Genomic DNA, 17,087 nt, shown 5'->3' with positions numbered 1-17,087 from the left:
AGTACGTTACATGTCGTGACTCATGCATGGTTGAACATGCTTACAAACATATCTTGGACACATGCATGGTTGAACCCGTTAATAAATATGACCATATTTGGCTTGTGCACAATTAACAATTTTGCATACAATGTTCTGAATTTAGTTACTATAGAAGTATTGTTTCAAAACATCTAACATAGATTTAATTTTGATTCATTTGATTTTTTGCAATACATCTACTGTGGATTCATTTATTTTCGTGGGTATCAATTTTCGTGGATAGAGAAAAAAAGACGTTTCGTGGTATACGTAAATTCGTGGATCGCTGATTACAAACAAAAAAATCAGATACGTAATTCGTGGATTTCTTTTTAATTTAGATCATATAACCTCCTTGGTTTGATCAATAATAAAACAAACAAAAAAGAAGGAATTCATTGAAAAAGTTTTGAATGATCAAAATCCTGGCTTGGTCATTCTAGGTTAAAGTGCTCATTGAAAACTTCTATTACAATACTGTACAGAGACAACTAATTATTTGTTTGTTTTACAATTTATAAATTCTTGTCGGAATTTTATAAGGCATTCAAAACTTTATGATTGAAAGCTCTTTTCCCTAATCACGATATAATAAATAGTCAAATAAGAAAAAGGTGTGAAAATAAATGTTCCTGTCATAAACAAAATTACATACGGGCAATATCCCCGTACTTAATCCTATTGATTTTTAATCACCAGTAAACCAAACTATGACACGGTAATTAACAACTTGCAGTTATTTTCCATGAACAGTTTTGATAAATTTTAAAAAGTAATTTATCACTGATATTCGATATATTTATTATTGATTTAATCAAAATACTTGTATCTACTTTCAATAAAAACACTTGTTATGTTACAATATTTATCGCTAGTCAACACTATACTAGAACTGCATAACATAACCGGAAATAAACATCCGACTCTATACACATTTCTTGGGATTATATTTCGTTGAATTCTTAAATTCGTGGCTCGCTGTGACCCACGAAACCCACGAAAATTGGTATACCACGAATAAAAATGAATCCACAGTATTTGTTTTTAGAATTATCTTACTATTATTTTTGTTGTTAAAGTTGTTTATTTCAATAATTTCTGAAATTTCTTTCTGAAAAATTTAAAAAATGTTTTTTTTTATTTTCTTCTTTTCTGACTATATGTGCTTTGTATATTGAGAAAGATATTATCGTTAATATGTAATTAATATCAAAGTATGCTGTGCCTTTAATTTTGTACACTGTTACTAAATTTTCAAGGATTATAATGTCTTTGTCAATACCAAGAGATTTCATTAATTTCAATACATGTACTATATTTAGAAAGACAGTATTAAATGAGCAATTGACAAAAAAGTGTTCATAGTTTTCTTTTTCATTACAATGCTTACATAAATTGTCCTCGGTAATTTCCACTTTTTTAAAAGTTCATTACATGGCAGTATATGTAGTGAATAAGTTTCCATCTGAATATTGTCAATCTATTGTTAGTGAGATATTGAAAAATAAAAACAAAATTATTTTTGAACTTCGAATTTAAATTTTTCTCAAATAATTTTTCCCACTAATATATGTATAAATATTTTTTAGTTTATTTTGTTCCTTAACTTATGCTCTTCTGACTAATAGTATTAATTTCAAATTCTAGATTTTTTTAATTTCACCTAACTACATCCTTAATCAATCAATTCATATGTTTTCTTATATGATTCATTACCTAATGGAAAATTGTCCATCAATCCAGCCACTGTATCTATGTAATTCCTGAGATCCCCTGAGACTAGACTTATTTTGAGGATACATTCCAGCTGTCTACTTAATTCTGTAACAACAAAGTCACTGGACTGTGAAGGTAAACTCTGGAAGGCACTGCAAAAATTTTAACAATAATATAGACAGAACAGTAAGCATTCATCATTTTTGAAAACATATAATAATTATTCTTCAAAGTGTAAGAAGATGACATTATGTGCTGTGATTTATATCCTTGTTCATGCTTCTTTTCTTCATATTGGCAGCTGCACTGTGCAGGTTTTTCTTGCATATTACTTTTCGACATATGATCTAGATATAAGGCAAATAGAAAGATTTGTGCACGCGTAAAGCTGGTTTACTACTACGAGTGTTTAACGACCTTTAATACCCATGAGGGTCTCTACCGTCGGCTCAAAAGCTGTTTTGACTCCACCACATGTTATACCTGTACCAAGTCAGGGTATCTGAACCATGTATTGTTCATTTTTGTTTTTATTTGTGTATAATCTTGTCTTATTTCATGAAGGATACTTTTGTTGATGGTTAGTGTGGTCTTATGTACTTTCAAATATGTTTGGTATTTACAGTTATCCTTTTTTATTTGTTAAAAAAAAAAATATTAAAGAAATGTAGAATACGAATTGAGTTAAGTAAATTAAGAATTTTTTTTTTTTCAAGTTTGAAGCCCAAGAATAACAGGATAGGTAGGTAAGGATTTTTATTTTGTTACAAGCCGGAAAAAATAGTTTCTGAACAAAGTCAGGTTCAAGTATTATAAATATCTATTTACAAGATTTTTTTATTGATTGGTGTTTAATGCCACTTTCAGCACTATTGACTATTTCGTGGCAGTCATTTTTTTTTTGTGGTGGAAGTACGAGTGCCTGGAGAAAACCACAGACTCCCGACAGGAAAACTGACAATCTTGGTCGACTAAGATTGGAGTCGAGCGCACCTGCAACTTGCAGGATTCGAACTCACAACCTCAGTGTTGAACTACTTATACCACTTGTCCACCAAGTCCCCTCTATTTACAAGAAGTTTAGCATGTATGTAACTGTCAATATGAATAAAGTGATAACAATAAACTTGGTTTTTACCAATTTTGAGTTGCTTTTTTATATAATAAGTTAGTAGTTACAACTGACAAGATGGTTAAAAGTTTACAGTGAAGAAATCCTCATATATGCATTAGGGTCAAAATTAAGGCTGGACCCAAAAACTTTTCATTTCATTTTCGGCTTAACTTTTAACGGAACAAATTTAATTATTTGGAATTTACAAAATAAATCATTACCTCTGATAGCCTTTTTAATAAATGTAATAATTCAAAGATGGGCTAAAATTATTTCACATAGAGTTGATAGTTAAGATTGAAGGACCTCCATTATTGATACATTGATCTCTGTTAATTACCTGATCAAGACTCTTTTGACTTGATGTTTGGCAGGAAATGTAATGTAAATCTGAACCAGCTTCTGTAAAACATTTGTTACCTCCCCTTCATTGGATTTTAATCCTTTACATACCTTCAAAACAATAATAAATACATATAATTACATTACATGTATGTTTCATTATAATACGTTAATTTGATTGGCTAACAGCAATCTCGCGTCGTTCTGAAATTAACATTCATTTCAAAATGAAATGTAACATTCATGATGACACGAGCTTTCACAATAAAGTGCACAGGTAAATAAAAGAAAAACTATTTATTAATATTGAATGCTTCTTTTAGTAATTTTATAGGGTTGTAAAAGCATTGACCGTGCGCACTTCAGTAAACACTTTTACACCCCAATAAATTTACAAAAAGAAGCATTCAATTCTTAAGTGAATGTAAACCTGTTATATTTATGTCATTACACAAATCTAGATTCTGCAGCAGCATAAACATAAAGAATTTTTTTTGATTGATTGATTGTAAATTGTTTAACATAAAGTGGCAGATATTTGACATGCATATTGAAGAGAGGCGAAAGATACCAACGGGAAGATAAAAACATTTTGGAAAAAAAAGATGCTTTAAAAAAGTTGATAATTGTGAAGGACATAATAGTTATGATAGTAGAATTTCATTTCCCTTCAAAATTTTTTTTTTGTAATGAGTGTTTCTAAAGGCAATATCTATCATGGACCTGATCTGTCCCATTCTATCCCTTTGCTTTTGTGTAAAGAGGCTGTTTGTTGACTCATATCAGGCAAAGTCATATTGAAGCTATCATTGAGAAAAATGGTGATTTGCTTTTAAACTATATACAACTGAGGTGCTCCCTGTACAATTACAGGTAATAATACTGTATTATAAAATCAATTCGTATATGAATTGGAAAATACACCATCAAAGTCTCCTTGGAAACTTAATGCATAAGAAATTAGTTGAATGCTAATTTTCTAAATAACTCTTGAGTCTCTGATATATGAATATCAATATTTAAGTGTGTGTCATATTTCAAATAAACTTGCATAACAAATTAAGAAGATCTAGAGTGTCTCATATTTATAGTTTTTGGTTCCTTAAAGCACAAAAATAATTTACTTATATATGTACACTGTTAGTGGATTAAAAGCTTTACCTCTTTAACAACAACTATCTGGTCTTTGACATTCTGTAAATCTTTCAAACTGTCAAGCTTTTCTGTATGTTTCTCTGCAAATATATTTTTTTCAGATTTACTTGCAGGTTCACAATTCAGGATTACTGGCAATGTACATCAGTCTTCAGAATAACATGCAATTTCATTTGATTTTTGTTGCTTTTGTTGGATTTCTCCCTGATTTCAGTACAATGTTTGCATGATGTCATTTCAGATTTGTTTTGATTGCTGTCTCATTGATGTTCACTGCATGGACACAAGATGAAACTGTGTGATTTTTGTCGGTTTTTGAATTTCAGCTTTAAGGGAGTGTTTTTTTTTAACACCAACAGCAGGAACGAAAAAAAAAATGCCCATCAAAATCCAGAAAAGATTTTATCTTTCGGAAACACAAAATGCATTTAACTTTTATATATCTAGTGGATGCCAGGCCTTAAAATTTTCCAAACTGCACAGGTTAGTCTGTACACAGAGTAGTTTTTGAGGTGTAAATACAGCCATTTTTGTCCATTTCTTATGATGAACCTTAACCATTGACTTGGGACGAATAGACTTGGAGCCAATCGGACTTGGAACGACTTGACTAGCATTCATCAGCTTGCACTGGTAAACGTTTTTAGATTGTATGCAGTCGTTGGTGTTTAATATATGTTTAACATATTTGAACAAAATAAGGAGATCAGATGGTATGATTGCCAATGAGACAATTATCAACAAGAATTCAAATGAAGGGGATGTAGGCAATTATAGGCAACTGTATATGTAATAAAATTATGAAAAAGTGTGGCCGAATCGACTATGGCCGAGACGACTGTGGCCGAAACGACATGTGGCCGAAACGTCTCTGTACCTGTGTACTTTGTTGATTGTTTATATAAATTTCTGTCCTGATAGCCTTTACATGTATGTTGTGACCATAGCGACTTGACTGCAAATCAGATGTATACCCCGTTAATCGTCTACGTGCATTTAAAAAAAAAAGTATACCCCTAGTGCCCTACTATCCAAAACGGTTTTGTGACAGTCTTAGATTATGATACAAACCCATTTTTCAATCTAATTTAGGTAGACTACATGCAAGTTTATTCTTCCTATATTAACTGCAAATTCATAAACACGAGAAACCCAACTTTGTTTTTGCTCGCATTTTGTAACATGGGCGCAGACATCTTTTCATCCCGCAGCAAATTTACTTTAATTAAAGAAAATTGTTTATTTAAGATATACAAAGGTATTTTATATATTTTCTCATGTCTACAGCATCTTTTTATTAACTTTGTATTTCTTGCTGGTCGTTTAAAATAATTTAGCAATGTCCTTGACCGAAACATTCGCCCCGTTAACTCAATTAAATATTTTGTTTCCGGTAAGTTAATTTCGTCTGCAACATTTCTACTTCCACAGCCCCCGGACATTTAAAAAGTAATAGTGAAACCCTTTAGGGGTAAGTTACAATTTCTTGATCTGATTTGAGGTAGGTGTTACGTGTGAGAGAGGACAAATTCCGTATAAGAAGCTATTTTTTATAGCATTACTTATTTTTGTTTAAATTTAAATTTATTTTAAAAGAAATAGAATAAGTTTTGAATCTTATTTCTAGGGCCATCAATTATTTTTACATTAGGTAATGATATAATAGTTTACAAAAAATAATTTGAATTTCAATAGACGACTATCACTTTCGAATAGACCACTTTCGAGTTCGTTGGCGTTGCATTTCTGTCAAAATTTACAAAAACTTTGGTTTTAGTGAACATCATTCGTGCGTTTAGGAGCATCTTCACTTCCTTACCATGTTGAGTGAGAAGTTGAAAAATTATGATGCTATATTGCACGAATTATTTGGCACATTAAATCCTTATAATTTATAATCAGCACTGTTAACGTTGTTATTAGGGAATTGTGATTAAGTACCTATGGAACAAACATTATTTCTAGATTAGCCTGCATAATGACGATCACGAAGACACTTCATGAACTTTAATAGTGCAGGGATACAGGCCATCCCCTCTATCTGGTAAATGACATATAGGGGCACATAATTGACAAACTTTTCCGATGCAGGACATAGCTTGAAAGTGGTCTATTTGTGCACTTTCCCATAAATTTCCTATGTCACAATGCTGAGTATGTTATTACGTCATAGTAAAAACTGATTGTTTGATGAAATCGTTTACGCCTATATAGACCTCGGGTCAGACAGTGTTAATCATTCATAAAAAACTACTTCAGATTGGTGTGTTAAATGCATACTGTGAGTATTCATAAGGCCAAATACAAATATATTTGTGGTTCCAGTTAACCGACTGACCCTTGTTCATGTAGTTTAAACCCCAAGACCTTAGAACTTTTTTTTCCATTTCTGAAAAATAAAATTTGAACAATCCCATTGGAATGTAAATTTCAATTATTAAATTCACAGACTTCTGTCATCTGAATTTCCATAGAAGTATCCACTACGGCTAAAAATGCAACAAATTCTTAACAGAATGCAACAAAATTAACTAAGAACGTAACATGTCTGTTTATTACATATAGAAAATGGTGAACTTCCAGTAAGGGCGAGTATAATACAAGAATCGGACTTGGTGAGAACACAAGATTTTTTCACAATGATTGAAATTTGTATGGAATGTTTTGGATCACTGAGGACAGGTTAAGTTCAATTTTCATCATTTCAATTTTACTGCTCCAGAGTAATAGTACTTGAATGTTGTGAAAATTTAAAAGGCAGTGTCTGCGCGTACCCGCATGCGGGTACGAATAGTCAAATTGCCATTCATAGGCTACGCGTACCCACATCCGGTTTTATAATACGTGAAACATATACCGAAATTATCGATAATATGGGGATTTCGTGTAGAATGAGTGAAGAGTATGAAAAATAATATTTTCAAATTGTATTTATTAGATAATGATACATAATAAACATTGCAAATTAAATGCACACTGATGGAAAATGAAACTGTAGTGTACAGTCCCTGTAAAAGAAAAACATGATAAAAATTAATACTATTATAAAATGTGCCGTTTTCAAGATAGTCAAATAAACATTTATTGATCTCATGATTTTGAGAACTGTGTGATTGCCTCACAATCAGGTTTTGTCCATCTTTAGTTACGCCAAGTTTAAAGCGGAAAGGACATTCCATTTGGAAAGTACTGAAAGTAGACATATCCCTAATATCATGAACGGTTTACAATAGAAAAACTAGAAGTATTCGACATAAAAAAATAAACTTGACTAATGAATGAAACGCGGCAAATTTGATTAAAAACTATAATTTAAAACAATATTAATACCTTGTATTAGGTCTTTTTCCTGTCGAACTTGTTTGGAATTTTTTGCCACCGTGAATACAGGAAAAATTTATTCTTTAACAGAATAAATTCCTCTTTAATTTTTGTGTTTCCAGTTCTTCTTTTCTCTGCAGCTGCAATTGACTCCGAGTTTCTTTTATACAATTGTATAAAATTAATCGACTGATAGTTCTGAACAAATTGTTCCAATTCATGATAACTTTGAAATGTCTTCCCCACATGTATATCACTCTCTTCCATATTTACTAACTGAGAAAAACTGTTCACTTACCTATATATAAATATTTATAAAAATTCTGAGTAGTTTTAATCAATTTATTCACTTTTAATTTATTGCGACAAATTCCGTATATATTTCACGTTTAATTCATGTGGGTACGCGTAGCCTATGAATGGCAATTTGACTATTCGTACCCGCATGCGGGTACGCGCAGACACTTCCAATTTAAAATGCTTTTGGTTTCCTGATAAAAAATGAAGAACCCCTTTTATTAAAACGATTGAAATTTAAATGGAATGTTTTGGACTTAAAGACAGGTCAAAATCTATATATATATAGATTTCACTCTTACTGTTCCAGAGTTATGGTACTTGATTGTTGGAAAAATTCATAATGTCCAAAATGGTGGCTGACTTCTCAATTTAACAGTGTCTATCTGCCTCAAGAAAAAACACAAATCCATATGCTGCCAATAATGATGGCAAGGTACACTTCAAGATTATAAGGGTGATAGTTGAGATCTACAGTAACTTGATGTAGGGTACTAATTTGCTAAAAATCCTTCTCGATCGCATTGTTGATTTTTAGAAATGAATGCAACTATTAAATGGTGGGTTATTTAGTATAAAAAATCTCTCTGTGTATGTCATACCGTAGGTACAAATGTATATAATATGACTGTGTGAAATTAGAATGAAAATTATCACCAGCAATCACCCTGTTTCACAGTGAATCACTCAAAAACCAGTAAAAACTGGTTTTAACTGTATAATAGAAAAGAAAGGATATGGGGTATCAATCCATGATGCAAAATCAGTATGTGCACAGCAAAAAACACAAAAAGCAAAGGAACAGCGCTTTTATTGCTAGTCTTCATCTTGAAGTCACAATGAGGCCTTCAACACGGAGCAAAAAGCTCTCACCTCACTGCAAGTTTAAGACGGCACCTACCACTGGTTTAAGCGGAATTCTTTGCAAACTGACGATCACACCACAACTGTGAATTCAAGAACAATGCCATGGAGTAAAGGCAATGAATCTTTGATTATTTGTTATTATTGAATGCCTTCCAGCAACTATCAAGATGTAGAACATCAATAAAAGCATTGTTGTCTATGTTACATGTATATCGCTTATACAATGTATCTATAATAGGGACGATCTATTTTGCTCAAAATTCCTTGTATCGTAATTTAAAATTGAGAAATGAAATATCTTGATAGGTATTGGTTATATGCTGTACACTGTTATTGCGAACCCAATGAAAGTTTTCCACAGTGCCATCTCTATCTTGACCAGGTATTTAAACTTTTGCAAGTTCACCTGTCCTATTGAATGAATACAATAGCTATTTTTCTCTGTGTAGTTTATTCACTGGGACCTTTAAATTTCTTCTAAGAGAAATCTATCATTCATTGATTAAATTACCTGTGTAAAAAAAAATTCTTATATATAGACAAAAATACTTTTTTTATACTCATTAATTGCATGTGCTGATGTATTTATTCAATATTATTGCGAACCCAATGAAAGTTTTCCACAGTGCCATCTCTATCTTGACCAGGTATTTAAACTTTTGTAAGTTCACCTGTCCTATTGAATGAATACAATAGCTATTTTTCTCTGTGTAGTTTATTCACTGGGACCTTTAAATTTCTTCTAAGCATGCTAAGAGAAATCTATCACTCATTGATTAATTCACCTGAGTAAAAAAAGTTCTTATATATAGACAAAAATACTTTTTTTATACTCATTAACTGCGAGTGATGATGTATTTATTCAATATTAATAATATAGTTTCATTCAGTTTAATATAAACATTGATTCAATCATAAAAAGTTGATTTCAATCAAAAGTTTTATCAATGTTCCTATTGAAATTTGATTTTTTTTTGTCTAGTTATAGAATACATTTAAGAAGATCTTAATTTGAACATCATAATTTTCAAGTTTTTATTCATGTCAAACAAATTTTTTTTTAAAAGGAACAATGTTGAAAGTTTTGTCAGAAATCAACTTTTGAATCAATGTTTCTATTAAACTGAATGAAAATATATTATTAATATAACATAAATCAACGCTAACATGTTTAATCCCGCCACATTCTGTATGTATGTGCCTGTCCCAATTCAGAAGCCTGTAATTCAGTGGTTGTCGTTTGTTTATGTGTTACATATTTGTTTTTCGTTCATTTTTTGTACATAAATTAGGCCGTTAGTTTTCTCGTTTGAATTGTTTTACATTGTCATTTTGGGGCCTTTTATAGCTGAACGTGCGGTATGGGCTTTGCTCATTGTTGAAGGCCGTACGGTGACCTATAATTGTTAATTTCTGTGTCATTTGGTCTCTTGTGAAAAGTTGTCTCATTGGCAATCATACCACATCTTCTTTTTTATATTTTATTAATGTTTCAACTTTGCATCACTGTTTACATTCAACCGATTGAAAATATAATATCAATATTGAATAAATATAACATCACATGAAGTTTTGAGTATAAAACTTGGATGGAGAGTTGTCTCATTGGCACTCATACCACATCTTCCTATATCTATTTTCCTCTATTTACAAGATTTTTTTTTACTCAGGTAAATTAATCAATGAGTGATAGATTTCTCTTAGAAGAAATTTAAAGGTCCCAGTGAAAAAACTACATGGAGAACAATAGCTATTGTATTCATTCAATAGGACAGGTGAACTTACAAAAGTTTAAATACCTGGTCAAGTAGAGATGGCACTGTCATGACTGTGGAAAACTTTCATTGGGTTCGCAATAATAATATATTTTCATTCAGTATAATATAAACATTGATTCAATCATAAAAAGTTGATTTCTAACAAAAGTTTTATCAATGTTCCTATTGAAATTTGATTATTTTTTGGTTTAGTTATAGAATACATTTAAGAAGATCTTGATTTGAAATATCATTATTTTCAAGTTCTTATTCATGTCAAACTATTTTTTTTTTAAAAGGAACAATGTTGAAAGTTTTGTCAGAAATCAACTTTTTATGATTGAATCAATGTTTATATTAAACTGAATGAAAATATATTATTAATATTAAATAACTACATCATCACACGCAGTTAATGAGTATAAAAACAGTATTTTTGTCTATATATAAGATTTTTTTTTTACTCAGGTAATTTAATCAATGAATGATAGATTTCTCTTAGAAGAAATTTAAAGGTCCCAGAGAATAAACTACACAGAGAACAATAGCTATTGTATCTATTCAATAGGACAGGTGAACTTGCAAAAGTTTAAATACCTGGTCAAGATAGAGATGGCACTGTGGAAAACTTTCATTGGGTTTGCAATAATAATATATTTTCATTCAGTTTAATATAAACATTGATTCAATCATAAAAAGTTGATTTCTAACAAAAGTTTTATCAATGTTCCTATTGAAATTTGATTTTTTTTTGTTTAGTTATAGAATACATTTAAGAAGATCTTAATTTGAAACATCATTATTTTCAAGTTCTTTTTCATGTCAAACAATTTTTTTTTTAAAAGGAACAATGTTGAAAGTTTTGTCAGAAATCAAATTTTTATGATTGAATCAATGTTTATATTAAACTGAATGAAAATTTATTATTAATATATATTGAATAACTACATCATCACACGCAGTTAATGAGTATAAAAACAGTATTTTTGTCTATATATAAGAAATTTTTTTTACTCAGGTAATTTAATCAATGAATGATAGATTTCTCTTAGAAGAAATTTAAAGGTCCCAGAGAATAAACTACACAGAGAACAATAGCTATTGTATCTATTCAATAGGACAGGTGAACTTGCAAAAGTTTAAATACCTGGTCAAGATAGAGATGGCACTGTGGAAAACTTTCATTGGGTTCGCAATAATAAGAATAAAAAGTGCAAGCATAAATGAAAAAAAAAAAAAAAATATAATTCAATTCTCATTAGTCTTATAAAAATCATGTTGGACATCACTAGCCTAATGTCCACAATAGTACATGCATATGTATGATATAGACTCACCAAAAAATCCAAGCCTATAATGTTTTACTACTAGTTTTCCATTTAATATTTTTATTTGAGAAAATAAATGAATAATAGAAAATCCATGTTTCAGTTAGATTATAAACATGATAAACTAGGATTAACCAAGTAAAGTGTCTTAGGTGTAGTAATTATCTTGGAATGATCAGTGGAAAGAATCATACATTATGACGACTTCAGTATGTACACTAAAGAGATTTATCCTATTGAACTAACTTTAAATAAAGCTAATACTAACAATGAACACTGCCCTTTCCTGGATCTTGATATCTATATCATTAACAGGAAGCTTAATACCAAAATTTATGATAAAAGAGATGATTTTTCATTTCCTATTGTTAATTATCCATTTTTAGATGGTGACGTTCCCTTGTCACCATCTTATGGTGTTTATATATCTCAACTTGTACGAATCGCTCGTGTATGTAACAATGTATTAGATTTTAGCGAAAGAAATCTATGTATTACTGAAAAATTATTACACCAGGGTTTTCGATATCACAAACTAGTCAAAACATTTACTAAATTTTATCATCTGTACAAGGACATCATTCGTAAATATAAATCAACATGCTGACATCTTATACGTTCAGGTATTTCACATCCAACCTTTTATGGTAATATTCTTTAAAAAGCACAAAAATGTCGGCATTCACCTCTAAAGCTAACAAAACCTTTAAACAGACTTATTAAGAAGGGATATAGTTATGATACTGTTGTCAGGTCATTAAAGATGGCATATTTTGGCTTTAATATTGATTCACTTATATAGGGTCTTTGCATCGGAAATAAACACATTTATTCTAAACCCAGTTGTTGGCATGATACGGGTTATGTTCTTCTCATATATTTTATGATGGTATGATACTAAACCCCTAACGGGAGGGATTGTGCTTGATATTCATATGATCAAGACATAATCTTTCGATCAGTTTAATTGAGGTCTGGAGCTGGCATGTCAGTAACTGCTAGTAGTCCTTTGTTAATTTATATATCATTGTCATTTTGTTTAGTTTCTTTTGTTACCTATTCTGACATCGGACTCGTGCTTCTTTTAAACTGAGTTTTACTGTGCGTATTGCTGTGTGTTTGTTTTTTCTACATTGGCTAGAAGTATAGGGGGAGGGTTGAGATCTCAAAACATGTTTAACCCCACCGCATTTTTGCGCCTGTCCCAAGTCAGGAGCCTCAGGCCTTTGTTAGTCTTGTATGATTTTTAATTTTAGTTTCTTTTATATATTTCGGAGTTTAGTATGACGTCCATTATTACAGAACTAGTACATATTTTTGTTTAGGGGCCAGCTTAAGCACGCCTCCAGGTGCGGGATTTTCTCGCTGTATTGAAGACCAATTGGTGGCCTTCGGCTGTTTTCTGCTCTTTGGTCGGGTTGTTGTCTCTTTGACACATTCCCCATTTCCATTCTCAATTTTATTATGACATATTATTATATACTATTAGTAAAGTCCATTCAAACTTAAAAGTTTCGCTGTTTATACTACTTCTCAACACAGAATTACTGAATGATATATTTTCCCAGAAAGGAGTTTGACCTGTCATTGAACTCCATCAGATTCTATAAGATCCAACTAAAATATATTAAATATTGTAACTCATATTCCATTATAGTTCCCAAAACTATCAGATACAAGAAAATTTAGTCATGTTAAATAAAACTGCGTTGTAAATCAATACCTATTCTGTACATAGTTCCATCTGATTGTAGGCTCTGAAATATCAGTCATTTCTTATAATGAAGACATTTATTCTTAATTATATAGTTTAATGAACAGAAAAATAGACATACGAAAACCAGATAGTATGAAAATTGTTCGAGTTTATATAATTACTTGTATTCTGTTTTTCAAAGCTCTAATATAACATTGTAGTAAATTAGATAATACGGTAATATGCCATCTGGTGCTGTTTTATATCGCTATACTAAGAGGCTATCTGACTTTTGTTAAGTTCCTTTGTGAACTAACTAAGCTAATTAGTAAATATTCAGGTGTTTTTAGTAATTTAAGGAGGATGTTATTCTTGTATTATCCTTGACTAAGAATTGCTGTTTAAAAAGAAATACAAGTTAACAAGACCAACCCAGAGGTCCCAAAATATGCCTGATGGCTTTTTGGTTTTGGTTTGGTCAGACAATTTTATTGCCAATTTTCTGACCAAATTTCAAACAAATCTTTTAAATTTTTTTTATGCGATCTCCATATATCTGCCAGGCAAATTATATGTTGGTAAGGCAAAATTTTTCATTTGCCTGACCAGATGTCAGACACAAATTTCAAACTTTCGAGAAGACTGCTAACCCATGCAGTCACATTTTCATGTGTCTGTTCAAAGGCAGGAGACAATATGTTGACCTCCAGATGATTTTTTTGCCCCGCGTCCGTCCGTGCGTCACGAAATTGGTTTCCATTCTCAAACTTAATATAAATAAGAAGATGTGGTATGAGTGCCAATGAGACAACTCTCCATCCTAGTCACAATGTGTTAAAAGCTAAGTTTGCCTCAACCAAATGTTATGAAAGTTATACACAATGCTAATTACCACAGAACACAGATCAAATTTGAATTTTTGTTTTTTCACTTTTACCGTTCTAGAGTTATGCCCCTTTACATAATACAAATGGAAAAATTGCTGAATTTAAGTTTGCCTTAACCAAATGTTATGTAACTTATACACAATGCTTATTACCACAAAACACAGTTCAAAAAATTCATGCTATATTGTTTGAAAGTGATGCTATCTGAAATGAGTTTCTGATAGATTGGGTTATTTATTGTGATGCTATAATTTCTAGAAACAAGGTGGTATTTCAAAATTCATTATTTATCAGGATGCTGTATGAAGTCATCTGTAACACTTTTCTCTTCGCTTTATTCAAACTTTGCACACTGATACCACACATATTGAAAATGTGCATCTACAATTAAGAATAGATTTCGTCAGTTGTCTCATATACATGGAACTTTAATAGTCTTTTTTGTCAGTGAGTGCTAATGTCATGTATAGTTGGTACATAGTTTCTCTCATCTGTAATTCAACAGTTTTACATTTTTGACTAGTTAATGAAAAAAATAGTGTAAGGTTTACATCATATACTGCATGTTAAGTTCTAAATAGTCTCTGTAAATTAATCCCCCCCACCCCCATCCAAAGTCCTTTGTTCCAGGAAATTATATTGGGAATGTGATTAATATGATATGTTATAATATTGACTATTCTGACCCATACATTCCCGAACCTAATTGTTACGAATGAATCTGATGATCTATGTAAATATTGGAATGTAAAGTTCACTTTACTTTGGTTAATGATTTAATCTTCACTATATCGTAAATGCAGTTTTTCACTGAAGAATACCACTGAAGTACATTTAGAATAAATTGAATTGCCTGTTATGGGTGAGTTTTAATGATAAAGTACATTATCGTATTAAGCTAACTACATCGTATCTCTCGATATAATGGACCACTTCATCATTGACAGAGTTGAAAGTAAAAGTAATTGTATCCGTATTTGTCAATATCGGATAGATATCTGAGAAAACAGAGGATGTTTAACACGTTGTAGTATTGACTTGACTTTCATTGATTTGAATAATTTCACCACAAATGGCACAATTAGTCAAGAATTTCCCAAAAGTTGGATATTATGAATAATAATTTGATGATAAAGTCATTCACTAGGGACCCATAAAGCACAAATTGATTTGTCTTAAGAATATTTTTGGTTAGAAGTAACTTTTTGTAAAGATAAGAGAATAAAACAAGGAACAGGGCTTAACAATCTTTTATAACATAATGGTATATCCTTAGTTTTAAAGTCAATGATACTCACTGTGTGACCTTCTATTAAGAGTTCAGTGACAAAATAAGACTTTCATCTGTTTTAATACTTTTACCATTATCTCCAAAGAATTATTCATTCTAGCACCAATTTTCACAGCCCCTTATTTCACATTTATGTGAGCAGGTCTAATAAAAAATACCTGTGTTTCAGCTAACTTACTGAAAAAAAGTTAGGGTAGGTAGGTAGGCAAATGATATTATTTTTTTAAATGTTTTTTTAAATGTTTTTTTACTGAATTAATCAGGGTTAAGAGTCACAGTGAGACTTTGATAGTGCTTGTTCAAAAATTTAGGGTATGTAGGAATATTGGAAACAAATTTGTTTTATTAGGCATTAAATGGCCTCTGTGGCAGGGTTGAAATTAGTATACACCAATGCAAATTCCATCCTTTCATCCAGGTACATAAAATCTATATCATGGTTGAATGATTGTTGCTTACTCAATGTTCAGTGGCAAATATTTCAGGCATATTCAGGATGAGAACAACTTGATAATTAATACAATAGGCAGGTTCTGCTAGGTACTTTGACCTGGGCATATTACACATATACAACAGGTTTCAGTAAAAAGGAGGGATGATATTCTTACCAACAATCCCACCCTTTAAATCTATTACTAAACTTTAAATGAAATATGCAGGCTGATATTTGGAAGAACTTTTAAATTGAAAAAACTCAGGGAGGTCTGAATGATTATCATTCATCATAAAAAATCCATTTGTATATAGATAAAAATACATTAAATATCATGACTCATAAATTATCCTGTTCATAAATTTGTAAACAAAAACCCTTATTTATAACAGTCATAAATGAAATGAAATATGAAATATAACATTGTAAAATAAAACAATCATAAGTGCAATTAAAGAAAGAGCTCTGTATTTGACAAAGAATTTAATAAATTTGAAGAATGTTGCTGAAGCATGGTGTAAGTTCATACGTGTTTAAATTAACATGATTTTTCCCTCTGCTCAGTAAATCATGGTTGGAAAAAGGGGGGGCTTAACAGCAAAAAGTATACATTTATATTCTCTACACGGGTGTCAACTTTCTCACTGGTTTCACTGGTTAAATTATCTCAATTGTTGTGCCAGTCATGCTATTTCATATTAATGCAATAAACATTTAAAATATTGTGCTATTGTGGAATCATTATTATTTGTGAGATAACAATTTTCATGAAATTCGTTGGTATAAATTTGTTAACCACAAATTTAAATGTTCAACTAAGTACACATTTTATAAAGGCTTGTATTCAGACTTTTGCAAATCC

At 30.8% G+C, this 17,087-nt stretch overlaps 2 protein-coding genes across 2 annotated transcripts in view; one reads left to right on the top strand and one right to left on the bottom strand.

The window, feature by feature from the left end:
- Positions 1-5,550, bottom strand: part of LOC127699100 (thyroid adenoma-associated protein homolog) — a 202,207-nt gene extending 196,657 nt beyond the window's left edge. The window contains exons 1-4 of the mRNA XM_052202835.1: positions 5,420-5,550; positions 4,355-4,428; positions 3,192-3,304; positions 1,738-1,889 (exon numbers count right to left, since the gene is read on the bottom strand). Of these exons, the coding sequence (XP_052058795.1) occupies positions 1,738-1,889; positions 3,192-3,304; positions 4,355-4,428; positions 5,420-5,423 (343 nt within the window). The 5' untranslated portion in view covers positions 5,424-5,550. The remainder of the gene's footprint in view (positions 1-1,737; positions 1,890-3,191; positions 3,305-4,354; positions 4,429-5,419) is intronic.
- A 180-nt stretch (positions 5,551-5,730) lies between these two features.
- LOC127699101 (pleckstrin homology domain-containing family H member 1-like) overlaps positions 5,731-17,087 on the top strand; it is a 77,106-nt gene continuing 65,749 nt past the window's right edge. The window contains exon 1 of the mRNA XM_052202836.1: positions 5,731-5,819. The gene's annotated coding sequence lies outside the window, so the exon portion shown is untranslated. The remainder of the gene's footprint in view (positions 5,820-17,087) is intronic.

The sequence above is a fragment of the Mytilus californianus genome, unplaced genomic scaffold (assembly GCF_021869535.1).
Source record: "Mytilus californianus isolate M0D057914Y unplaced genomic scaffold, xbMytCali1.0.p SCAF_4, whole genome shotgun sequence".
Lineage (NCBI taxonomy): Eukaryota > Metazoa > Mollusca > Bivalvia > Mytilida > Mytilidae > Mytilus > Mytilus californianus.
This window is presented reverse-complemented; position numbering and strand designations above follow the sequence as displayed.